Genomic DNA, 26,141 nt, shown 5'->3' with positions numbered 1-26,141 from the left:
ATCTCGGGGAAATGGCTGAGAGAGCCACGTACACGTTCCAGACGTCCCCTGAGGAAAGCAAGCACCTCGTGCTACCAAGCAGGGCCCACGCCCTCCCGAGCTGGGCTTTTGCGAAGCCTCCCCCTCTCCCAGCGTCTTCCGCCAGCGGGACCTGTGCTGTAACTCGGCGTGCGCTGAGAAGTAGGTGCAGGCGTGGAAACGGAGGCCCAGAAAAGCAACTTGACCTTCCTGGGTCCGGCCAATGCCCAAGCAAGCCCTGGCTCCTTAGACCCCCAACCCTCGCCACGGCGGCACACCATGAGTGCATCACCCCAGGACGGCAATGCCACCGGGATGGGGCTGGCAGGGTGGGGCACATACGAAGCCACCACAGTGGTTCTGAAGTTGTTTCTGGTGGTGGGATTCTCAGAACCCCGTGGTCCAGGGAGGCCCACTCTAACCCCAGGACACGACGGGGCTGGGGCAAGGGGAGGGCGCTCACATGCGTAGCACCTGTCACTTAAAGTCACCCTTACTGTTAGATATGTCCCCAGGTCCGGGCACTGCAGCTTAGCGAGGCTGGCAGGCAGCAGGGTGGCACACCTCTGGGCGGGGTCCTCTTCCAGGCAGCGGGCCACAAACCCCACACCCCCTTAAGCTGCCTTTCTCCTCACCCCTCCTCAAAACGCCCGACCCGGACAAGGGCTCAGAGACCCCTGCTCTGTGCAAACCCGGGAACCTCCTGATGGCGCCTCCCAGGGTCTCCATCCTCCCTGGATGGATGCGCCCCGAGCTCCATCAGAAACCTCCCAGCGGCAGGGAGAGGCCGTGGGAAGGGATCGTAAGGAAGGAAAGAACTCCTACAGAGGCTGGCGGGTGCCAGAATCAGATGCCTTCCTCCGACTCAGACCTCTAAGCCAAGGTCCTTACCTGTGACCAGCGTCACCTCTCTGTCCCCAGATGGGACACAGCACCACGGACCTCCTCGCCCAGAGTGGACGCGCAGGGGGTAGGGCCCGGGCCTGTAGCCACACACACATCAAGGGCAGGGACCCTACCCGCCCACACTCTGGCCCCGTTCCCCACGCGGGACAGAGCAGCAGCCCTGATGGCCATCCCCCCACATGCTCCGGGCCCCGGGCTCCACCACTGGGCGGAAAGGGCAGTAGGCGCTCAGTTGCTGAATGAATGAACGGATGGATGGATGTTTGAATGAATGCCCTCAGGAGACAAAGCTTCAGAAACATCCTCCTTCCATTCTCCTATTTCTCTACCATTAACAAAATAAAAATAAAAAGGGATGGTCACTAATCCTTCATACCCATCCCCAGAATCACTGCCCCAAGGAAAGGGTGACCCGAAGTCCCACCCTGGTGCGATGACTGACAGAATCCCAATGTCGTTCTCACCGGGGATGCCCACCAGAGCGGAAGGGACCCCGAAGAGTTACCAGCGAGCCCTGCCCATCCATTCCTGGATCACAGCTTCCAGAAGCCCCTGGCCGCGAGGGGGGACAACACGCAGACTGCCCCCCAGGAAAGCCACCACCCTCCTGGCCACCCCGAGCACCTCACCTCGGACACCACGCCAGAGGCGAGGCCCCGAGGATGAAGAGCCACCGGAGCAGCCTGGGCAGCAGCGGGGCGGGGTCCCGGAAGCCCGGTGGAGCAGCGCCCGTGGTTCCCGGCCCCCCTCTTAAAATATAAAGGCTCAATTATCTCTGAGCAGCTTGCTTTACACATGAATTGACACATTTATTTTACAATAAATAACTGAAAGTTATCTGTGTTTCCTTTACTGTTAATCTACACAGAGAAATAATAAACAGGGCTTGTCGACAGAAATGCAACCGCGGCAGTCCTCAGAATTCAATTACGCTAAAATAATTAATGCTCCCACCATATTAAATTACTTTATACATTTGAGCCCCTGAAGTTTTATTCTCTAATCTTCCCTTTCTATTAAATAAAAAAAAAAAGTTGGTGCCAAAGTAGGAAGGGAGAAAGCGGGGACAGGAGAGAGGAGAGCGCGGTGGGCTGTCGAGCGGACAACCGTCTCCGGCTGGCGTGGCGCGGAGACGGCTTTGTGCCTTTGATTAAAACACCATGTTCAATGCTCTGAACAAACACATCTCTTTAGACTTCTAAGGGGTTGTTTTACATATTTCCCAGGAATGGAGAAATCCATTCGTCCTGTTGCGGAACAGAAAAGGCTGAGAATACCTTTGGTCACATAAAGCAAAAATATTGGAGGCCGCTGCTGTAGTACAACCTACAACCAAAGGGCGGGGGGTGGAGGGGGGAGAGACATAGCGCCTTGGAGATTAATGTGGCCTTTTACGAAATCATATGTAGTCGCTTTCTTAAACACACATCCCCTCCGTGCTCTGCAGCCTCTCCCTGGAAAACACCTGCCCCCTGATATGAGGACTCAGAGGGCTTCATACAAAAGCAGGACGCCTGTCCCCCGCAGAGCCGCCGGGGGTCTGTGGGCGCCGATGCCAGGCATTGGTACTGCTGGGGACAACCATCTCCGCGCATCTGATTAAGGAAAGAAAGGGTGGGGACCTCCCCGGTACAGACAAAGGGACCCAGCACTGTTCTCAGACGTAACGAAGGAAGCATCGCTCGGATCTGCACGGAACTCGAAAGCTAGGGTCTCCATGACCGTGGCCTGGGACATTTTTCTCAGCGCCCTCGGTGCCGTAGGCGTGTGAGCGCTCTCCTTCCGGGACACACCCCCGAAGGCAAGGCCCGCAGGCCAGTGTCCCCAGCGCAGACCACCGCAGTCTCTCCGCAGGAGCGATCTGGCTCACTGATCCCATTTTACAGATGGGCCAAGTCAGGCCCACAGTCACATGGCTGCTACAGAGAAGCTGGGCCTGCTGTATGACCGCCCCCACTGCCTCCTGGTGGTGGCGGGGGGGGGGGGGGGGGTCTCTGCACACACACCCATCCATCTCCCCTGCGGGCTTTCCAGGCTCGCCCTCCAAGGGGCACCACAGCCTCGGTCCCTCCAACCTCCCCACGAGCTCCCATGACCAAAACACGGTGGAGACGGATCCGCACATTTCCCCAGCCGGCCGCCTACACCTGCTCGCACACCGCAGCACCGAGGGGACTGCCCCGAAGGAAAATTCCACTGGCGAAGCATTCACGGAGCCGCTGCTCACAGAATCCTCCTGCAGGCTTGCCAGTGTTATCACGCCTGCGGGCAGATGGGGAAACTGAGGCAGGGCCCCCGGAGCGACTTGTGCAAAGTCAACCATCAGGATTCGAACCCTCATCTGCACCCAATCTGATGCCACATGGCTGCCCCTCTCGGGGACATGGGCTGGCCAGAGCCCCGCTTTGTCCCTGAGGTCTCCTGGGCTCGGAAGGATGAACCAGGGCAAGCACTCTGGTTTGCACAGAGCCTGGGCCCCGTGGAAGAGACTCTGGCCGGCCACGGCCACGGCCTGGAGAAGGGGACTCATGCAAAACCACGTGGTGAGCAGACTGGCCGGAGGCCACCAGCCCCGTACCTGTTGTTCAGGTGGTAAGAACCAGTGGTCCAGGTGGCCAGCTCAGTTGGCATACCAAAGGGCATGCCCAACCTCCCCGAGGGGCACAGTGCTCCAGCAAGCACCCACGGACCTACCCACGGGGACAAAGCAGTGTCAGAAGGAGCCTCTTTGCACAAATGGGAAACTGAGGCTAGAGACAGGAGGGGGAGAAAAGGAGTGACCCCATTCGGGACCACCCACATGCAGTCCCACAAGCTCACCACGACCCTAAGGAAAGAGGTGTCGCAGGCTCCATTTCACAGATGGGGAAACTGATCAGGCCAAGTTGTGAAGCACAGATTCCCAACCCAAGACCAGGGCTCCCAAGCCAGAGACTGTGAGCCACAGCACCGTGAGGGCCGACCAGACTTCCGGGCTCCCAATCTGACCTCCTGGCCGCCTGGACAGTAGGCCGGGCCTGTGCAGCGCCCCCTGGTCCAAAGCAAAGCAACCATCAGCCCGTCGGGCCGCCCTGAACCCCGGGCCCGTCTCCCGCGGAGGGTCACCTGGACCGTGGGCCCTCGGAAAGGGCGAGCCCAGCGGGTGGCCCAGAGGCCATCCTGGGCAGCTCCCAGGCCATCCCGGCACCGACACGTGACCCAGGGAGGGGGGAAGGTGGGCGTGGGACACGGGAGGTGGCTTCTGCAGCGGCCAGGCGAGTACAACGTGCCATACCTGCAATGTTCTCCTGCTTGGGGCAAATGCCTTTCGTGGGCGAGAGCAGGTGGTCATCTTCATCGGGGGTGACCTGGATCCCGATCTCCACGGGCTCGGCCACTTTCCTGAGCTCGGAGCGCGAGGAGGGCGGCGGGCTGCCCTTGTCCAGGCCTTTGTCATAGCAGGCGCCCAGGCTGCCGCCACACTGCTTCTTCTTGTGCTCTATAAAAACCAGGATGTCCCCCAGGGGGAAATTCATCTGGCACTGTCCACAGGTGAGCAGGTCAGGGTCGGGGCCACCCACCAACAGCCCCAGGCCGCTGGGCTCCTCTATGTCCAGACCCTCGTCTTCTTCGAGGATGGCAGCCTCCACATGGTCAGCCTCAGCTGCAGAGAGAAAGGAGAGGGGGGGCAGAGAAGACAGAGATGGGCTTAGGCAGTCACAAGCACCCCGCCTGCGTTCCAACCCCGCCCCCACCTGGAGGCAGGCCCCCTCCGCTGCAGGACGCCGGAGCTCGCCAGGTCCTCCCCCGGACTCCTGGAGGCAGGGGCGCCCCGTCCCGAAGGTGGGCGGCGACACATGGCCCATCGGAGGCTCCAGGAGCAACGCCACGGCCCCCTGAGCTCGTGGCTTCAGCGGGGCTGACCTGACTGCTTCCTTAGTTGATTCTCTGCCAACCCCCTCCCCTACCCGCACCCCGCAGCATAGGAACACACATCCTGGTTTCACAAGCGATTCAGCCATCCCAGATGGGGCGGTATCCGCTAGGGCGGTGGTCGGCAAGCCGCGGCTCGCGAGCCACATGCGGCTCTTTGGAAGGGGTCGACCTCAGCGAACGTACCTCAATCAGATGGAGGACGTTTTTAGCAAGGGCCAGCTTAGGAGTACCCTCATTAAGGTAATAACAGTGTACCCACCTAGATAGTTTAAGTTTAAAAAATGGGGCTCTCAAAAGAAACTCCCATCGTTGTACTGTTGATATCTGGCTCTGTTGACGAATGAGTTTGCCGACCACTGCGCTGCTAGAGATGCATCTCTCAAAATCTGCACCCTCGGAGAATCAGCTGGGGACCTTGGAAAACCTCCCACGCCCAGGCCAAAGACCCTAGGACCCAAACACCAGGTGGTGGTTGAGGCTTAAGCCTCCCAGGTGATGCCTATGGGCAGCCCAGGCCGAGAGCCACGAGTCAGAGCCCTCTGGCCCGGCGGGGGCTCTCCCTGCCGCCCCCCTCGCCTCCACCTTTCATTCATGGCTTCCCCATTCATGCGCGTCCGGCCTGCATTCCTCTACCTGAGACCTGGCTGAACACCAGACGGCAGAACAGAAAGCCAGGCGGCCGTCTGAGGGCCGGGCCTGCCGAGAGCGAGGAGCCCACGTGCTCCGCAACAAGTGAGCGTCGGCTCCAGGAGAAAGAGCCAAAGGAAGAGCAGGGCCGGGAGGGCAGGGGCCCCGCGGGGCTGGGGCTGCGGGGCTGGGGCTGCGGGCAGCTGGCCGTCCCCAGCACCCCGCACGGGTCAGACCACGGCTCTGTGGGTTTCCCAACACTCACCGGCAGCCCCTGTGCTGCGTGCCTGTTGGTTTCACTCTCACTCCCAGAAAAAGAAAAGGGGGGAAATCCTTCAGATGCCAGAAGCGTTTCTCAGCCGCTGACAAACGACACTTTCAAGGGGTTTACATGTACATTTTCCGATTTCTTTAGCAGCCCATACACTTGCGTATTTTTTTTTTTTATTTTTGTAAGGGGCCTAGGACACAAAATATTTTGGAACCAGTAAATACCTCGGGGGGGACCCTGGGAGACCCGGCAGCAGAAAAGGTCCCATAAACCAGGGCCGTGGACATGGGGCTGCGTCCTCCCTCCGGGTCGGAGTGAATTCGAGGTGGAGATTTCTGAGAGCAAATGTCAGGGGTCGGGAAGATGGCACGCGGGCCGGGGTCCTCGGAGGCGGGAACCCCGGGGAGGCAGGTACCCGTTAAGGGGCGAGCTGCTTAGGAAGGATCGGGCACACCGCAGGAGCACAGTGGGAAGGACGAGAAGGGAGAAAACACATTCCGTGGCCGTGAAGTTATGGGCGGGCCCGAGCCAGAGAACAGATAATTTCAGGGGAAAATCCTGTGGCATCTTTCATCCTATCCATAAATCACTGCTCTGCGTGTTCTGAACACAGGCTTCCTCAGGGCCTGTGCGTGTCCGCGTGCAGGCCTGAGTCCACAGTAGTCGGAACACGACACAGAACACGTATGAAACATGAGTGTGTGGGTCCCCGAGTAGGACCCGCTGAGAAGGGAGATGGGCGTCTGAGATCCCGCCTGGGGTCCTAGAAAAGCAGACAGAGCCTCCCATGAACGGAACGTAGACCCGCACTGGAAACGTGGTCCTACAACAACACCCCGCAGATGAGGAACCCCTAAACCTGCGTCTGCTTCCCTCCAACCAAAAGAACCTGGAGGGTCCGAGAGGCACTTTGCACAAAGCCCCCCCAGAAACCACTCCTTACGCTTTAAGGAGAAACGGGAGTGGACTTAGAAAGGAGTTGGAGGACAATGCTACGTAATTAATTTACCCGTTTACTTTAGGAAAAGGTGCCTTGCTCCGGTTAAAGTGGAATCGCCACCCCCCCCGCCCCATGCGGTTCGGGGCGGGGGGGGGGGGGGGGCCTGGGTTCCCGCGAACCGCTCGTCAGGCCGGAAAAGGTAATTATTCGGAGCCTCTTTTCCCTTTAATGATCTAACATTGAGCAATACTGTTTATATTGAAAAGCTCACACCTTTAATTACCAATTACATATACATAATTCCTGAGCCAGAGGAGAGGGCTGTGAGAACAGCTCTTTAGAAATACCAGGGCGTCCTCTGCGCCATTGCGAGAGGAGGACTCTAATAAATGGGAGGAGGGTGTCAAAATATTGTTTTGTTAAAAAAGAGAGAGGCACCAAGGAAATGATCTGGGGGGGGGACGAAATGAAATTGAGAATTCCAATGAAACGGGTGAGTTCATGGGGGGCAGGGCGGGCGGCCCCATGTCCCCCCGTGAGAGCCAGTCCTGCCCCGGCGGGCGCCAGGCCTGCCACTCGGGCCACGTGATGACAGTCAACAAGGACGAAGGAGGCGGGTGCATGCTCCCCAGCATCACCCTGAGGCCCGGAGGTGTCTCCTGCTGACGAGTGTCGCCTCTGGTTTCCCTTCCTTGCTGGGTGCTTTGCTTTCCATGAACCTTTCCAGCCCGGTCCCTGGCTCCCTGTGCAGTTCTAGGAAGTACAGTGCACTCTCTGCTGCGGGGGGTGTGTGTGTGGGGGGGGGGGGGGGGGGGGGCCGGGGAGCTACGTAATTTCAAATTCCTGTTGTAATTCGAAAGAAACACGGGCTCATTTAAAAATTAGCAAGGTCACATGCGCTGTTTGCAAGCATGCCTCCCTCTCCACCCCCCCCAACCCCGTCTGTGCACCAGCTCTGTCTTCCTTGTCCTCCCCCAACACCTCCCCCCCTTTTTTTTTTTGTAACATCTGTAAGCCTTCCTTGACTGAGCGGCCTCTGCCTACCCCCTCCTCCTGCGCCAGCCCCGCGAGCCCCAGTCACTGAGTCTGAAAGTCTCCCATTGCATTCATGGCGCGCGCGGCAGTTCAGGGTCCCGCCTCCAGTCCCCTCACAGCCAACCCACCGGGCAGCCGGGCCCACTGGGGAGCCACAGACAGCCCTGAGCTCCACCCCCACCTCCTGACCCAGGATCCAGCTCAGAGCCTCCAAGGGAGGCCAGGACACGCCACCAGAAAGCCTCCCCCCACCCTCCACTTCCAGTGCTGAAAGTAAAACTCCAACTGAAGAGGGCATTCACCCAGCCCAAGAATGGGGTTCCCTCTCCCCACCTCCTGGGGCGTGGGGCCTGCTGCAGGAGACACTTCCCAGGACGGTGGCAATGGCACCCCAGCCCCCAAACTGTTGAATGTTTGGGTCAGAGCCGGTAGACCAAGACAGCCTCCTGAGCCTTAAAACTTCACACCCAAGGCCTTGGGAGACACCCCCAAAGTCAGGCTGTGGTTTCATTTCCGCTGGCAGGCGGATACCAAGCTAGGTGTGCGGGGCGCATGTGTGCGTCCCTTCTTAGAACCGCATCACTGATGGGAGAAATAAAAGGAGGAAGAGCCACCTGGCCAGGCTTAGAGACGGGCCAAGTGGGGCCGCGGCTGGCCCCCCGGAACCCGGCTTCCTCTGTCCTGTGGGCGCCTCGCCGCTGCACAGCTCGGCACCGCCTCGGAGAGCCAGCCTGTGCCAGGCAGGCAGAGCGGTCCCAACTGCCACCCAGAGACCAAAAAGCACCAGGGAAGATAACAGACACGTTCAGACAAAATCAGCTTTTGGATACCCAGGCCCTGCAGACCAGCCCCCTGCCTTGTCGGGCAAACTCGGGCCCCAGTGGAAGATGAGGTGTGCCCTCTGAGGGGCTGTGGGCCGCGGTGGGAAGCTCCCCGAGTTGGGCAGCCCTGGAAAATACTGCTGCTCCCACTGTTCTGGGCCGAATAAGGGAGAGAGATGGCCACACTGTTTGATTCGTGAAGAGGAGAGAGGGGTGAATGCCCAGGGCGCTGTCCCAAAGTCACACACCGGACCGGGGTGGGTGAAACGTTAAATCCTAACGTGCACGGCCAAATACGTATTCACAGACACACACACAGAGAGCACGTTCCTCTTCTTTTACAACAAAACCACATTTTATTTACAAGGCAGGGCCTCCTCCCAGCTGGTGAGTGCATTTAGAAGCAATGAAATCAGGATTCACAAATAATAATGGACATTAAGTGCACAGGGGAAGCACTTGATCCTAAGGCAAACTCTCCCGCGCCTCAGCTCGGCGGCGAAGGAATTTGGGCAGCAGACAGAGCTGGGAAGGCATGGTTAACTCCGGCCCAGCCAGGCGGCTCCGGCTTCGCTGGGCCTCACCTGGCCGTGGATCCCCCCACGGAGGATCCCCTGGGCCCCGCCCGCAGGGTGGGCCTCTCACAACTGCCCCTGCACCTGCCCTCCCGGGAACTCCAGCCGAGAGAGGCGGGCGCCTGCGGCCCTCGGCTGCGTTCCCCTCACCCTGCAGTGATTCAAACCCAAACCTCCGTCTGCCATGGCTAAGCCACAATCCGGGAGAAATACACACAGAATGACTGTCTCAGGAATGGGGGGGAGGGGGGCAGGCGGGGGGAAACGGGGAAGGGTGTGGGGGGAGAGGTGCAAGGATCTTAAAATCGTGTGCCACCCACGTCACCGACGCCACCCTCATGGGGACCCGTGTTGACAAGAACTGTGCAGCCTCCATCCACCCGGCTCTGCCTCCGAAGGGAGACTCCACACCTGCTTCCCGCGACCCGCGGCCCGGGTCCGAATATCTGCGGGCGGGGGAGGGGGGATCGCTTCTTTCCCTCCCGAGGACGTGCAGAGAGGGGCCCGGGCTCCAGGCGACCACGCGGAAACGCCACCCGCACGCGCACTCCGCGGAGCACAACACTTTCTGAGCTGCCATCAATTTTTAATTTATTGGATCCAAGAGAAAATAACAACCGCGGCGAGGCGGGGAGAGGGGGAGCGCGGGGGGATGGGAGAGAGGAGGAATCAATTCTTGGTGAAGAAAATAATCTATGACTGGATGACGCTCTAAGGCACAGCAAGAGGCTTGATGAAGTTCTCCCAGCACCGGGAATGATGAAGTGCGGGGCAGGGCGGCGGGAGGGACATCCGAGGGGACCACCGGCCGAGCCAGTCACGCGTTAGGACTGTCCTCACAGGGCCATGAAGGGTTAGGGCAGATCCGAGGGCCGCAATCCAGGTCCCAGCCCATCTGCCCACCGACGTCCTGCAGCCAGCAAGGCTCGGGCTGTGGCTGGACCCTGGGAGGGCGCAGCGGCCGGGTCCGAGCAGGACAGGTCATTCCGATGGACCCTCTCTCTCCTGACCACCTGCCCTCTTGCCAAGAAGCCTGAGGCACCCGCCCGTTCCAGGTGTGGCAGCTAGTGGTCCAGGCCCTGGGCCTCCCTGAAACCGCCAAAGGCCCCCTCCCTGCCGCCCTCAAATTACTGGAGGGACCCCAGACCAGTGCACACTGGGGCCCCCACCCTCACCCCACCCCCATGATGAGGCCCTGTCTGCTCCACACCAACCGCATCTCAAACTGAAATTTCCAAAATTCTGACATCTGGGCAGAAGACGGAGAGGAGGCGGCCAGCACACCACCTCCTCTGCCATGTGGCTTTCCCTGCCCACGAAAATGACCAGGGGTCTGGCTGAGGGGGAGAGGGGAAGGCCCGGGCCTGGCATGCATTCCGGAAGTCAGGAGGCCTCATCCAAGAGGTTTGGGGTGCAGGAAGAACCTCAGCCACACAGCCGGGGGGGGGGGGGGGGCAGGTCCAGATGGGCTAGTGCGAGGATGTCAGGAGGAGCCGGATGCCCACATGGCCCCACACACCCCTGCCTGATGCCAGGACACGGCAGCTTATCCAAAACAGCTCCCTGGAAAGACCCTCCCTCGCTCCACAGACTCAGTCCAACCTTTCGCCTCCGCCCACCACATCCAGCTCTCCAGAACCCCCAGACGTGTGAGGCCGGTCTCAGGCATTCAAAAGCAGAAAAAAGACCACAACGTCCAGGTGTTCTCACAGATCCTGTCCATTACTACAGGGTTACTAAAAAAAGCCAAGTCCATGATACCAAAGACTGGAGTGACCTACATTTTCATAAATAAACGTCAACTTAATTTTTAAAAAAAATAATATGTACCACAATGTACAGAAATCCTCCTGCACACATTCAGAAGATCCCACAAAACTGCAAATGCCCGAAACCTTCAGAGCCACCGCAGGACTCCCAAGGATGCGGAAGGAGAGCACTGTTTGCGGCCGGATGACGAGGTTGGCTTCATGGAACGCTATGCTTCCCCCAAGGTGCTGAGCAGGAGAAAGAGGGGCCCGCCCCCCAGGACAGGGACGGCAGGCGGCCGGCAGCCGGGGGGCCTTCCGAGGGAGACGCCAACATCGCAGGCACCGGCCGCTTTCCACACCCCAGGTCCAAGGTCGACACTTACAAGCCCCCCCATCTTCTCTCTCAGCAGCACCTCCACTTCCGAAGCCCACGTGAGTCACAATCACACTGGCATTCAACTTTCTGCCGTGGGTTTCTTTTTGTTGTTTTTGCCCTGTGCTGTTTTGGTAGAGAACTCCTGCGAACATGAGCAACTGTATTTGTATTTCAGCAGTTCAGTGGAAGGGGGTCATTCAAAAGTTATGTACAACAGAGGATCTTTTTTTTTTTTAACTTTTAAGTCACTTAATTTTGTGTGGTCTGGGCTTTCATGAGAGTAAAATAGCCCAGCCTCCCTAATCCAACACCCAAGCATATGATCGGCCGCTTCAGGGGAGAAAAAGAAAAAAGAAAAAGAAAATAAGGCCTGAATATCTTGAATTTCACCAACTACACAAAAGACTTGCATATGTCAAAATGCCGGACGAAAAGTCCCTGTGAAGGTAGCGCCATTAATCAAACCTCCGATCTGGTGTCGCTTTTGCCAGTAAAAACGATGCTGGTTCCCCCCCCCCCTCAGCCCCCCATCGCCGGCTCGTGCAGGAAGCGTGTCCCTCGGCTTCCATGTGCCTCCAGATAGCCTGGCCTCGGCACTTTTCATCCTCGCCTTGGGAAAACCACCGCTCAGGGGAGGCCGTCCACACGCGGCTCGTCTCGGGGAGGGGAGAACGGGAGATCTCGGCGACGCCGGGCTCCCTGGGAGAGAGGGATTGGGGGGAGTGGGAGCACGGGGGTGGGGGCAGACACAGGACACACGGGACTCCGGGCCCGATCGTCGGGACATCAAGAATGCTCCGGAGTGACAAAGCCATTCCCGGAGCAGCTGGGGGACACAGACGAGCATCGCTGGCGTTCTCCTGTGCCCTCACCCCAATAAAAAAAACATGTCGGTGTCCCTCCGGCTAACACCCCCTCCAGAGGGGCATGCTCCGTGGCATCAATAACTTGACCGCGAGGCCCAGGGCACAGTCCCCAAAGCGTATTTCTTTTCCCTCGTCCTCCCCAATGTGGCACCGCGTGAAGCCGAGAAGCCCAAGTCCTTGGAGAGTTTCTGCTAAAGGCAGGACCTAACCGGGCAGCCGGGGGGGGGGAGGGGGGGGGCGCCTTCCTTGAGCCACAGGACATGCAGGAGGCAGCCCCCAAAGGTCAAGAACCTCATCTTCACCCTCTCCCTTATGCACATATTTTTTTTTTCAAGCTTTGTCATATCTGTGGTCTGAATTGAGTTACAGCTTGTGAAACTCCCCCAAGTTCCAAGGCACAGGACGGGGGGGTTTCTAAAGTGCGTGTTTTTAACGGTTCTCTGCAGGCCAGAGGCCGCTGCCCAGCCCAAGGCGGCCCCGTGGCGGGGCCGCTGCGTCTCTGAGTTGTCAGATGAGCCCGCTGCTGGGCTGTGCTTAGCACCGGCTCGATTCAAACATTAAACGAAGTAGAGAAATCATCAGATAAATTGCCGGCCCTCTGCACTGGAGAGGGAAGGCTCCTCGGGCTGATGACAGCGCTCGGCTTTTGTCTGACCTAATTTATTTCCCTTTCAGGTTAGAATAAAGCACACTTCCCTGTCGCAGGGCAACCTCCTCTGCCCAGATACTGAACTCGAGCACGAGACTCGGGGTTCGCTGGGCTGCCTCCAGATTCCTTGGAACTTGAAGGAGAAGCCATTAGAGATGCAGAAATGCTGTGATCAAAAGCGACACGCACATTCCCCAGCACCAGACCGCACATTAAGGGAGAAAGAGTCCCTTTAACGCCATCCATTGCGAGCCCTGTTTGGGGTGAAAGGGATTCGCAACGTGGGGTCTAGCAAGCGTACCCTCCTTCCGAACAAAGTTTCACACGTTATTTGAGTCGGCGTTTTCTATCTTTGGGGAACGATGCCATGCCCCTTAGGACAGGGGGAGCATTACCTAATAAATGGAAATGAGAATCCAGGTGTTATCAAACCTGAGCTAAAAGGACTTCCATTCATCAAGCCGTTTGGGGTACATGACTCCCCAAAGCAGTGGTTCTCGGCTGTCCCCTGCCTCGGTGGCGTGCCGCCCAGAAAAGGACAGCATGATGCACACGCTTCCCAGACCCCCTCGCCGGGTCAGGGGGTCTTCAGAAAGTCAAGACCACAGACTCATCGGGGGAAACACACCCTTCAAAACTAACCCTTTTTAATTGTTTGTTTTAAAAAAAGAGAAAGAAAAGAAAAATGCCCCCACCTGCCAAGTGAGGGCTTGTAAATCAATGCTGATGGCTCGGAAATAGATTTCTCAAACTTATCCTCTCATCCCGCCCTGCTCGAATCTCTGCAGGAAAATCAATATCACAACTTCACGCTTAAGACATTTTTGCAGCAGCAACGTCAAGGGCCTGAGCCGCCTACGGAAGCCCATTCCTCGCCCTTGCAGCCAAGGCGGCCGAGACATGACACGGGCGCCGAGCGCCCCCTAGCTGCCTCGTGGCGCCACGCGCGGATCGGCAACTCGGGCTTGTCATCCGCCAGAAGCCAATGCAACTGAAAGTTTATTTTGGAAAGTCTTTTATCACAACAAGCAACAGGGATTGCAGAGGGATGGAGAAGGGAGATGAAAGGGGGGAAAGGGACGGCTAGTGCAAGCCGCGTTCTAAGCGAAAAGGCAGCGCCAAGAGCCCGGTTCTGAGAAGGCGCTGGGAGCCGGTGCGCTCCACGGTCGGAAACGGCTCTCTGTACAGGGGCTGTTCTGCCTGCTCCATCTCACGGAGACATTATGCTAATTACTGCCAAAGGCACGCACCGCGGGCCTCTGCTTCCATCAGGAGGACCCCCTTGGTCCTGCACAGTGGTCCGCAGAGCCTCACCCCCGCCCCTCGGCCCTCAGCCTCCCTCCCTGTTCCTGAGGCCGGTTTCACTGCATTCCCTGCAGCACGACTCGTTTTGTTATGAAATACGTTGTAGGCCAGACAAAAACCACCGAGGCCAGAGCACAGGCAGGTAGCAACCTCTTCCCCTCAAAAAGGAAAAAGAAACAGGCAATCTGTGCCTAACAGTCAGGGAGGAGACAAGACCCTTTAAAAAATATTAGGGGCTGTTAAAATATGCCCCCGGCTGTTTCCTCTCAGGTGTGAATTGCAAATGAATAAAATCAGCCCGGCATCACACCTTTGGCGAACACATTTTATTCTCCCGTGGAATCAGAGCAGCTGACTTATATCACACTTCTAATGATATGGGGTTTCCTTCTGTGCAGAAGGGAGAGAGACTTCCCTCCCCCCACCAACTACCAAAAAAAAAAAAAAAAGAGGGGCCAATAGCTTATGAAATCTATCAGAGGCCCAATTCTGAAAGATCTGTGGGCAACTGGAGATATACTACCCTACCCTGGGGGTTAGGATCCTCATAAGCACCAGCGCCGCCTTCCAAACATACAGCTACAGCAAAGCCGGATGCCGAGGCAACCGTGGAATCCACACGGCCGGACTTTGGAGTCCCATCTTGGGTCCCTTAGTTGTCTCACAAAACCGTGACTGCCTATGGAAAATCGCTCATCTTCCACAGAAACCTGTTGGTGGGCTGTTGAGCTCTCACCTTTGCTGGGGTGGTGTCCTTCACCACCGGCATCTTAGTTTCTTGGGGAACCTCAGCTCCTCGTGGACGGGTGCTCGTACCCTGCGTCCCACCCTGCTGTCTCACCCTGTGTGGCACCACAGGCCCTCCTCGGCCTGGTCCTCCCGGCCGCTCTTCCTCCCCGTGTAGTTCGGTGTGTGTTTGGAGATTAATAGCTGCGTCTGTCCTCCGGTTTGAAAAGCCGTATCCATCCGGGTCAAACATTTTGAAACAAACCAGAAGCCCAGGTTTTCGCCCCCAGCTGTCTCCCACACTCTTCATACCTCCCTCCGCTTCTCACGGGTCCTGTCTGCAAACTGAACTAGCTCATGATGGAGCCCTTCGACTCCCCCCCCCCCGGACACCCCAAGATTACCCAGGCTATTTCTGTGCTCTTGGTGTTTCCCAGACCATCAGTTATGCCGAGGTTGCATCATCCCTAAAGAACCCGAGGTGCGGCTCCCCAGGCCGGCGGGCTGCCACCCAGCCGAAGCTGTACCACGTTGTAGGTGGCTCCTTTCACATTTTAAGTCTAAAATGTGAACTCCAGGTAGGGGCTGTGTCAGCACCCATTTTGCTGGCCAGGGCTCCAGCGCACCTCCCAGCCAGGCCCCCCGCATCGTGGAGGGACACATGCACCCACCGGTGCAGCCTAAACTGTACCCAGTTCTGGCCTTTCCCCAGCCTGGACTCCCACCTCCCGGTGACACGGGACAGACAGAAAGCCAGCTGCTTTGGGATAATAAATAGCCTGTCTGGAAACTGGTTGGACCACTCTCCCCGCTTAAACCCTGCACATGCTCCGGTCTCCCCGCGCCCTGAGAGGCGGGCAGGATACCCTTTGCCCTCTTGCCGCCTTGTCCCCACCTCCCTTCTCCTTGGCCTCTCCTTTCCCTCCCTGCCTCGGCTCCGTGCTGGCTTTCCCCAGCACCGCTCCCAGCAAGGCTGAGAGAGACTCGGAACAAGTGAAACATGGAAGGATGTCGCACCAGGCCCCCCTGGGCCCCCACACCCAGCTGCCGCCAGTCCTGGTCCGAGCTTTCTCCCAGGAATGCCAGAGAGGGAGCGAGCAAAAGCCAAGCAAACCTACCTGCCTCTTCCCCCCGACACACAACTGCAAACACGCCTGGCTGCTTTTGTGAAGCTGCCAGCTTAGCAAGGCACCCCCACGGCTCCCCCTTTCCCAGACCCCCCCCCCAACTTTCCCCTCCTCAAAAACAACTCTTGCAATTATACAGGAGCTGTGTGGGGCAAATTGCCTCCTGGAGAGATCAGGCGTCTGCAAGTACAGACATTCTAACCACCACTCCACTACCTGAAGGTGGGGGGTCAGGGTGAGAAGCAATTGATGATCGGTAAAGGGCGCAATGTCAACTGGCATAAAGGAGGACCTGGGTCAAGCCAGGCTCAAATCTGGTTGCAAAACATTTGGTTTTTACATGCAACCGGGAAGTCCTCTTTCACGTTAGAATGGTGCAAAATAAAAGAGACGTCCTCGTCCCTCCCTCCAAAGGCACCCCTCTCCCAAGGTGAACCCCACTTTGAGATCTATTACCTTCCCCCCCCAAAATAAGAATAAATCCACAAATTCTTACTAAGGTGTCTGCTGTAACAAAGGAGCGATGGCAGCAGCAACTGCTCCGAGCAGATGGTTCCTGTGCTGGGTGTTCAGGGGAGGGGAGAACCCCTTTATATATATATATTTATTTATTTATTTAAATTTTTTAAAATATAACATAAATATTCGGCTCTCCGCTGCCCAGCAGCCAGTCCTCAGCCACGGCAGCGGCAACTGGGCAGCGCAGTCGTCTCCGGCTCCACGCGGGCAGCCCGGCCCCAGCCCGACGAGCGAGGCGCCCGGAGGATTTCAGGAACACAACCTGCCCGCGCGGTCTCGATGGCACCCAGAGGATGTTTTATTTCTATTGCAATATAATTTTAAATATATAGATAGATCTGTATCAACAGCGACCCAAGCACCGCGAGAGAAAGGACCGCAGGGGAATGTTCGCGCGCCGCGAAGCAGCGGCTGGCCGGGCCGGTAGCGCGGCAGCCGGCCGTCCCCGTGCGACTGTGCGGGCGCCCGGGGCGAGCTCCGCGGCAAACCCGGCACCTGGCCCGCTCGCGCCCGCCGGCTCCCTCTCCGAACCAGCCCCGCTCGGCGCTGGGAGCCGCCGCCTCTCCGCCCCGCCGCCTGACTCTGTCCGCCCCGCCACCGGCTGGGAATCCACAGGGCTCCAGCCCCTGGCTTTCCATGGCGACCTGCCTTGTTTATTTAGATAGAGGAGATGAAAGATACTGGATGGAAGGATGGGTGAGAGATTGATAGGTCTCCTTTTCTTCTTTTTTTTCTTTCTCTTTCTCTCTCCTTTTTTTTTTTTTTTTTTACTACTAATTTACAAGCACATCCCTCGCTTCCCACTCCTAGCTGACAATCTTTGCCCCCCCCCCCATCACCACCACCCCGTGGCGGGATTTTTCATCAACCCCCAATCGCCCCCACCCCCACCTTTTTTTTTTGGAGTGGGGGGAAGAAGAGAAGATCATCCCAGGAGACTGCGGAGGTGGGGAGATAGGGGTGGGGGTGCAGGAGCCGGCACACAGCCGCGCAGCTGGATTCTTTTGCAAATAGCGAGAGGAGGGGTGAGAACGGCGGCTCCGGAATCCTGAGACCGGCGTGGCCGGAGCCCTGCCTGGCTGGGTGCAGCGACCCGGGCCTCGGAGCCGGCGGCCGCCCGCCGATCGACCCGCGTCTCCCCCAGTCCGGAGCGCACCCCGCTCTCCTCCGCCCGCGCCGTCAGCGCGGACCCACGCGCTCGCCAACTTTTCCCCACTTCCCAGCTCCCCCTCCCCCTCCTCTCCCCGAGCCCCCTCCCCCTCCTTTCCAAACCCCGCCACCAGCGCCGCCGCCGCCACACACGCCGCTCGGAGGGGCGAGCGTCCAGCCCGGCTCCGCGCGCACACACACACCTCCTCCAGCCTGCGCGCCCCCTCCCCGGCCCAGCACCCGCTACGCAGGCCCCAGAGCCCGGGGCGCGTCTGACCGCGCAGCGCCCCGACTCCCCGGGCGGCAAAGAAACTTTCCCGTGGACCCCCGCCCCCCACCACGCTCCGGGCCGACGCCGCTGCCTCTGCGAGCTCGCGGGCCGCCTCGGCGCGCGGCCCGGCTGCACCCGGCTCGGCGTCCCCAGCCCCGGGCGCCCGGAGCCCCATCCTCCGGCCCCTCGCGCGCACGCCGCAGACACTTACGGGTGATGAGCTCCCTCTGGGATAAGTGCTGCGGGTTGCCCTGTTTGCGGCGGGACATTGCCCCGGCATCTATTCTGGCATCGCCCGGAGAGCTGCTCTGATGAGGGGAGCCGGGGAGGGGGTCTGAGCTGCTGCCGCCGCCGCCGCCGCCGCCGCTGCCGCCGCCGCCGCCGCCGCCGCCGCCGCTGCCGCTGCCGCCGCGCCTCCTCCTCTGCCCGGGTTGGTGTTTTGGTTCTTGCCCCCTTCCTCTCTTGCCCTCTCTTCCTCCTCTTCTTCTTTATTTTGCTCTTTCTTCTATGCTGATTTTTGTTTTGTTTGCAAAAAGAAAAAGAGAAGAAAAACCTCGATAGGAGAAAGAGGCAAAAAAAAAAAAAAAATCTGCTGTTGCTCGCCGGGGACTGGCTGGTTTCCTTAAAATATATTCTTCAGAAGGAAAAAAAAAAAATCCGTTGCACTTCTTCAAACTGCTTGGCCTCCTGGACTTCCAATGTCTTCTTGGACTTAAACCGGGTTTTGCACCGGCTCCTGACACTTTCTTTCAGGGTCTGGTAGGTGGAAAGCGCACTTCTACCAGGAGCGGGGGAAAGGAAAAAAAAATGCAAACAAATAAAAAAAAGAAAAGAAGAAAAAGGAAAGAAAACTTGGGGACTTGTCTCGTACCCCCTCACCCCGCCCCCTCAAAAAACCCAAAGCGATGCAAAACTGCCCGGGTTCGGTTGTTTCTGGATTTTCTGCGGGCTGCCTGTTTTTTTTTTCTCGGAGACTGACCCTTCTGAGGTTCTGGGGGGACTCCGGGAGCGGCTCCTTCCCAGTTCACCTGGCAGGCTGGCGCCGGCCGAAAGGCTGCCGGGTCCCCGCGAGCGCTCCCCGGCGCTCCCCTGGCGCCGCGGGCCCGGGGGGAGCTGGGCTGCGGGGCGGCTCGCCCAGTGCGCCTGGGTCGGTGCGGGCGCGGACTGGGAGCTATAGATTGCAACGTGAAGATGGCGGAGTCCGGGTTCTCTGGGAGCTCTCGGTCTCTCTGTGGCTGGGGCTGCCTCTGTACAATGGGATAAAATTCAAGTTCAAGTGCGGACGTGACGTTTAATCTGCACTAGAGAGACAAAAAGACCCAGAGAGTCGGAGCACTGGGGGCGACTAGCGGTGGCTTTTTAACATTGTACCCTGTAAGAGAACAAGAAAGCACGCCACACCACACACACACACACACACACACACACACACACACACACACTCGCCCGTGTGCACACCCACGGCCCAGGCCGGCCACACGTGCAAACGACTCTTTTGGTCAGGACCCTCCTCCCCTTGCACTTGGGAGCGCAAAGGGAGGAGGGGGGACGATGGGCAGGATATTTATAAAATAAAATTTTTAAATCCTCTTGCCCCTCCTCCCCTCCAGGGAGCAGGGCCCCCTGAGAAGGGGGGCGGAGTGCAGTGTGTGTGGAAGTTGAATCAAAGCCAGTCCCCACGCACCCACCCACCCACCCACCCACCAAAAGTTCTTTGAGAGTTGGGGTGGGCCCCCCACAACTGGAGGTGATGGTCAATTCCTTCGTCTCCCTGGAAAAGAGCTTGGCTGTTTTTACTTTTTATTTTATTGGGGGATTGGGGTTAAACTTCCAAAAAAAAAAAAAAAGCGTCTCTGTATAAGCCCTGATGTTTTGTGCAGCGAAGTGGACAAAATAAGAGATACTAAGAGAAGACAGTTAAGAGCATACTGGAGGGAGGGGGAACGTGAGACCTTGTTTGAGTCTCATTCTGGAAATAGTCTTCACCCGAGTCCGTGTGCTCCCACCGCCTCAACCCCTTTAACTCCCCCCTCTAAGGCCAGGGTCTGTGGGAAGTGTGGGGGTACCTGGGCAGGGGTGCCCCACGTGGGACAGGAACTTGAACGTGCTGACCCAGAAGTAGGTGTGGCCGGATCTCCAAAGATACTCCGGCTCCCCAGTTGCCGCCCACCCCCTGACAATTCCTGCAGAAAAGCCGCCCCCCACCCCAGTGCGCCTCGCCCAGGCCCAGGGCCGGACCTGAAACCCCCGGGCAGACTGGGAAGGACCCGGCTGTCTTGTCGCCCGTTGGATCTCCAGCCGGCGAGGGCAGGGGGGTGGGGGAGAAGGGTTTGACTGTGGCCATGGTCCTGTGGACACCCCCTTCCCTGCCCAGGCCGCGGCTAACCGTCTGTTTGATGACCTGCGCTCCCGGGCGGGGCGGGCCACGCGGCTGCAGCGCTCTCCCTTCTCTGGGCTTCTCCGTCCGGGCCAGGAGGCGGCCTGGGCGGGTCGGGGCCTGGCTTGGGGCTGGGCTTGGCAGGCTAGCCGCGCTGCACCCACCCCACCCCGCCCCCAGGCGCGGCTCGGGCGGTTCACCGTAGCGCACGCGGGGCTGGGCTGTGACGCCTCCGGGCGCGCCGCCTCCCTCGGGGCCTTCTCCTTTGGGGGCTCGCCGGTTTCAGTTCGCCCCCGAGGTCTTGGGTGGGCGACAGGACCAACTACGTAACCACCGAGCGCAGCGCCCATTAGCGAGGACAGAAAGAGCTCCCTGCCCAAACCACCCGCCCCCCCCCCCCAAAAAAAAAATAATAACAATAAAATGTGCCCTAGCGTGTAGTTTGTCAGATGGGCTGCAGGGTCGCCGGCCGAGCGGGTGGAGGGGAGTAGGGAGGGGCGAGCCTGCATTCCCCACCCCCAGCCCGAGGACTCCGCGCAGCTGCCCACCACCCGCCACCCACACCCCACCTCCACGTGGTCCAAAGTCTGGAAGCACCTCCCTCTCCTCGCAAGCCGCCCTACAGCGAAAACCCTTCCCAAGAAGTGGCCCAAGAAAAAATGCCCACGCGCACCTTTAATCAACTTAAGGAAACCATAAACCGGCCACCCTAACCCGCCCAGATTCTGAAATGCGGGGACGCAGCGCGCTCCCTTTCTGAGAACTGGCATGGTGAAGTCCAGGAAAGGTTAGCGTTTGCCCAAGGTCACACAGCGCCCGGGGCAGGTCTCCTCTCCAACCGCCTCGGCGTGCGTGCCTGCTGCCCGCGCCCGAAATCCCGACCGTCAACCCTCGCCCTCCGGGGCTTGGTTACAAGGGAGGGGACTGGGGCTGGGGGAATGGGGTACCCCCCCCCCCTTCAAGAAAGAGGCCCCTACGGGGACGGCGCGGGGCGCTCAGGGGCCTCGGCGGCAGCTGCCACCTCCGGCGCGCGGGGGCCGCGGGGTCTGGGGAAGGGTCACCCTCCGCCCCACCCCCGGCAGGAAGTAGCGGGCGGGGGGCGGCCCGGGCAGCGGCTGACAGAGGAGCGCTTCCTCATTGGCCCCGCGCTGCCCCGACGGCGGGAAGAGGGACGCGCGGGCGGGCCGGCGCAGGGCCGGACACGCCACCGCCCGCCAGGCGCGCTCCACCTCGCCGTGGCCGGGGAGTGGAGGCGCTGGCCCCGTTGCCCTCCTCCTCCTCCTCCTCCTCCTCCTCTCCGGAGAGGTGGCCGGGTGCAGGCAGCGAGCAATCTCAGCTGCCGCTCCAGTCTCCTTTTTTTCCCTCTGCCCGTCTGGCACGGGCATCATTAGCGCTGAAAGCTGTTAATGTCTGGTCTCACAGCTCCCCCTTTAGTCTTGCTGCGCTCCCTGTCTCGCGTTCCAAGCCAGATCAATAGCCGCCTCTCCGCCGACCTTGACCTCTCCCTAGACCCCGCCTGGCTCCGGCAGCTGGCCCACTCTAATATTTCTCCACTGTCTTGATACCCACACAAGAGGGTGGTGGAGCTCGGGCCACAGCCCGGTCTCTACCCCTTCCTCAGGACCCAGGCAGGCAGAGGATCCTGTAATCCTGTACCCTTCTGAGGCCACTGCGCAGGCACACACACACACACACACACACACACACACACACCACTCCTTGATCTACCAAGCCTTTGTTTAGAATAAAAGTCCCTCCATCCCCAACAGGGGGGGGGGGCTGGGGGGCAGGTGTTTAACATACAAAATATAAAGGAAAAAGTGTAGGTGCTTATGCAGTCCCAACTATTACACAACTTCACACTCATTTCTCCAGCGCCTACCTGCAGTGGGCCTACTGTGTGCTGGACCCAGTGCTGGGGCTTTGTGCAGATTAGAATCAGATGGAAAGAAATGCCACATTTTCTGCACTATCTTTGAGAGAGAAGGGGAAAAAAAAAACAGCAGATGTCAAAAAGCTTTTTGAACTCACAACTATTTCCCTGCTCTCCGTTTTCTAGCTTCCCAGTGCATTCCAACCCCCCATATTCTCAGTCATTTTAAATTTCCTTATAGAGGAATAGTTCAGCAGTCAGAGATCAGATCCATCAAATCGGGGTGCATTTTGATTCATCTCGTGCGGGGCTCTGATTCCCTGTGCGTGCTGCCTGCAACACGCCCTGCAGTGGGGACAGAAGACACAGACCCGTGACCCCTCCCCCAAATAAGAGATTCTTGTTTCAAATTCTTTGAAGGATTCTCATCCTTAACTCTTAGCTGAGACGGGGGGGGGGGGGGTAGGGGGGGGCTATAGGAGATTCTACAATGTTATCTTCGCCTTCTGAGCTGTTATATTTTATATTATGTGTTCACAAAAATTTGGAAAGAATCAGGATGAGTCATGGGAACTCCCAATGTTTCTGCAGGAAATCTGTGCAAAGAGGCGGCGAGTGTGTGCGTATTTACAGGTGGAGGGCCAATGCAGAAGCGAACCGTCTCCACTTTCTAGTCCTCGGGATCTATAAACGCTATTGACTGAGAAGATGAAGATAAGTAAAATGCATCGACCTGATCGGTGGATTGACTTGTTTTCACTTTCGAGGAAACCGCAGCGGAGGGACTAAGCAAATCCTATGTGTGCACATATTAATAAGAGGGCCCTGGTCTCCTTCCTTACCATGCTAGGATCCCTAGGAGCTAGCAAATCCGGAAGCATGAAAAGACAAAAGAGGCCGTTTGGGCTTCCTGGCATATCTTCTAGAATTAGTTGATGTCAACTTGTGAAAATTACAGCAAATTTCTGGGTGCCGCGAGCACGCAAGGAAGGCTTTGCTTGCTAGGTTCGGAAGGGGACTTCGCAGGCTGTCCACCTTGTAGCGAGGCAGGACCACAACGCTGGCCTTCCAACACCTGGTTGGCTGGTTCTCTGCAGGTACTGAATTTAGCAACATTGCCTTAGCGCAAACACGCCACCTGTTTGTACCTTCTTTGTCTCTGTAACACTTGGGCTGGATAGGGTGGACTTCCCACTATTGCTTAACTGTGTAGAGCATAGGAATGTCCTAGGAAATCTAAGGGGTACCGCTGTTGGCTGTCCTTACAGCTGCAGCCTGCAAGGGGTTAAATCAAAGTCACTGTTTCTGATTCATGCATTATTTTTCTTATAAAAAAAAAATACTTAACCCAGCTCTCCATATATGAAAAAGACTCACACCCACACGCAATGTTCCTAGCTCTCTGTCCCTGTCATCAGAAATGATATTGAATGGCTCGGTACTAGGGGATCTGGAACTATTTCTACAGCTTTCTCACCTCATTTGGAATTTTCTTGCCTTGCTAATTTTAATTCTTTAGTTGAGTCATCAATTCAAATTTGGTAGGGACTGGCATCACCCAGTTGGTCGGCTAGGGAGAAATACTGTTCACAAAGATGATCCGACTGCAGCAAATCCCAACCCCTCCCCACCCCACCTCCCCCGTGCACAGAGTTCAGAGTGACTGTGAGAGGGTGAGGGCGTGTGGGGGAGGTGATGTGCAGAAAGGGTCCCTCTGCTGTGTCTCTCTTGTCACTGAGTCTCCGAAATGTAAGACTGAATGTGCAACACACACACACACACACACACACACACACACACACACACACGAGTTTGAATTCCTTGGTCCAGTGGCCGTCAATCTCCCCTACTGAGAGCACAAGCCGGGGAGAGAGGGTTAAATGGTTCATTTGGGAAAGAACTGAGAACCAGAAGAAAATTTTCAGTTCTGACTCTGGCTGTCAGACTGCAGTGGCAACGAGGTGTCTGATAATAGGAAATGGGGAGGGGCGGGGTGGAGGCAATAATGATCACCTTCTAACAAGGGTTTTATGAGACTGTGAGGATTAATTAGTTTGTATCCTTAAGCAGTTTGAGAAGGAGGAAGTTTCAGTAAATGCTGAGCTGGAGTTGTAGATGAATCTGACTCAGTTGCAAGCCCTGCGTTTCCCCCCCTCCCGGCCCCCCCCCCCCCCGACCTCCAACCTAGGCTCTGAAATGCCTGTCTGTGCTGAGATGCACTACAGAGGAAGTGGTGGAGGGGAGTGAGGGGGAAGGACTGGCTCGGGGAAGAGCAGAGGAGAGAGCGGCGTGAGTCAGGCCAGCATCCTCCGAAAGGCACCTCTAATGAGAAGGCTGCGAGGGACCACTTACCGAAAAGTAAACATAAAAACCAGCCAACACCTTGCTGCACAGATGCCTTCCGGAGCTGGGACAGAAAGGGTCTGGGAGCTATCTGTTGTTTTGTAGCTCCAGAAACAGCCATGCACGCTTTCGAGTGAATTCAACAAAGGTAGTCTGTACCCTAGAAAACATTTAAGTGGCGTTCCCTCTGTCGAACCGACAGGGGCTGGGGTTGCCAGACGACAAACAAGCCTGCACAGCACACAGTGTGAACGGCGGGCACATTGTTGGAGGTGGAATAATAGATCTATAGGACGTGGAAGTTACAGAAATTCCATTATGCACATATTAAAACATTGAATCTGCTTGAAGACACACTCTCGGCTCAATTTACAAGGCAGACAATTTGCTGCAACAAAAGATAATTAATGCCACCCAGGGAAACCGAGACGCTGGATTGCTGTGCATTCTGGTACAGCGTGTGCGTTTAATCTGGTCCTTTTATAAAAATGATTTCGCTGTGATTTTTAAGCCTTTGGGATCTTTGAAACAACAATGGCTTCTAAAATATGGATGTGGCAATAACACTTTCCATTTGAACTTGCGACAAAGCCGTTTGCTCCCCCCCACACCACCACCACCATCACCACCATCTTTCTCTCTCTCTCTCTCTCTCTCTCTCTCTCTCTCTCTCTCTCTCTCTCTTCCTCCCACTTGTGTCCTGAAATGGAACTGGACAGAAGCAAGGACCCATCTCCGATGGTCTGCGATCTAAGCAGGGCAGATGCACGGCCCATTTTCTTACATCTGAATTTGGATCTCCGGATTCCAATGGGCAGATGCATCGGCTGCGGGGACTCAGTACAGGCATCTGCAGTTTCATTATTTGTATCTGCTTAACAGGAACAATTAGAGAACTGAAGAGGGAGGACGCCCGTTTGGGGACCGGTTCGGTATTGTACCCAGACCACACATTCCGGCTGGGAAGGAACACAGTAATGTATAAAGCATTAGTGGATTGAACACTCCGCGCTGTGTTTGGGGAATCGAATTGTTGATGTTTCTGGCAAAAACTCATACTCCAATTGAAATCTATCAAACACCTTAATTAGCTCTGGGTACCTAAGTGTGCCCAACCCAGAGGCAAGTTGGAAGGCCTGGGAGGGGAAGGGCAGGCGCCGCACCGAGATGCCAGGGCCTCCCTCGCCCCCCACCCCGGGCCCAAGACCTCCGTTTCCGGACCAGGAGGCCTGGGCCGTGGTGGGAAGTCGGGCCACCCTGGCTCTCCCCCGGGCAACCACAGGGATGTGATTGAGGGTGTTTGGATGGGTTGCAGGGTGTTGGCGAACCGGATGGGAAGAGCGCGCAGTGACACAAAGCTGTTGCCGACGGTAACTGGAGTCTTTTCCTCCGCCAGCCATTCCACCTGGACCTCCGTACAAATTATTGTTTTCAATTACCACCTGTGTATTCCTTCCCATGCAACTTATTGATGTAAAATTACAGCTATACCGGTATAAATAAGTTATGCTGCAGTTGTAAAATGGAAGAAATTTTGTTGTAGCAATTATGTTCAGCAAGATGACAAAATAAATTTCCAGAGCTGTGCCTGCAGTAACCTGGGGAATTTAAACCTCATAATTTCCATTCATTTCAGATAATTTGGAGTAATTTCTATATGTAATAACTTTGTAATGAAAAACACAGCGGTACTGAAGTGAT

At 57.3% G+C, this 26,141-nt stretch overlaps 1 protein-coding gene across 3 annotated transcripts in view; it reads right to left on the bottom strand.

Annotated features, from left to right (window-relative positions):
* The window catches only part of BCL11B (BCL11 transcription factor B), a gene marked incomplete at both ends in the record, with an annotated part of 89,551 nt that extends 71,435 nt beyond the window's left edge, over window positions 1–18,116 (bottom strand). For 2 of the 3 annotated variants that reach the window (XM_079769795.1, XM_079769796.1), the window contains 2 exons: window positions 4,199–4,567; window positions 18,059–18,116. In XM_079769795.1, the coding sequence (XP_079625921.1) occupies window positions 4,199–4,567; window positions 18,059–18,116 (427 nt within the window). The remainder of the gene's footprint in view (window positions 1–4,198; window positions 4,568–18,058) is intronic. The other variant, XM_079769797.1, reaches the window with a different exon arrangement.
* Between the last annotated feature and the right edge of the window lie 8,025 nt (window positions 18,117–26,141).

Source organism: Cnephaeus nilssonii, assembly GCF_951640355.1.
Source record: "Cnephaeus nilssonii genome assembly, chromosome: 4".
Taxonomy (NCBI): domain Eukaryota; kingdom Metazoa; phylum Chordata; class Mammalia; order Chiroptera; family Vespertilionidae; genus Cnephaeus; species Cnephaeus nilssonii.
The sequence above is the reverse complement of the archived record's forward strand: the minus strand, read 5'-3'. Positions and strand labels throughout refer to the sequence as shown.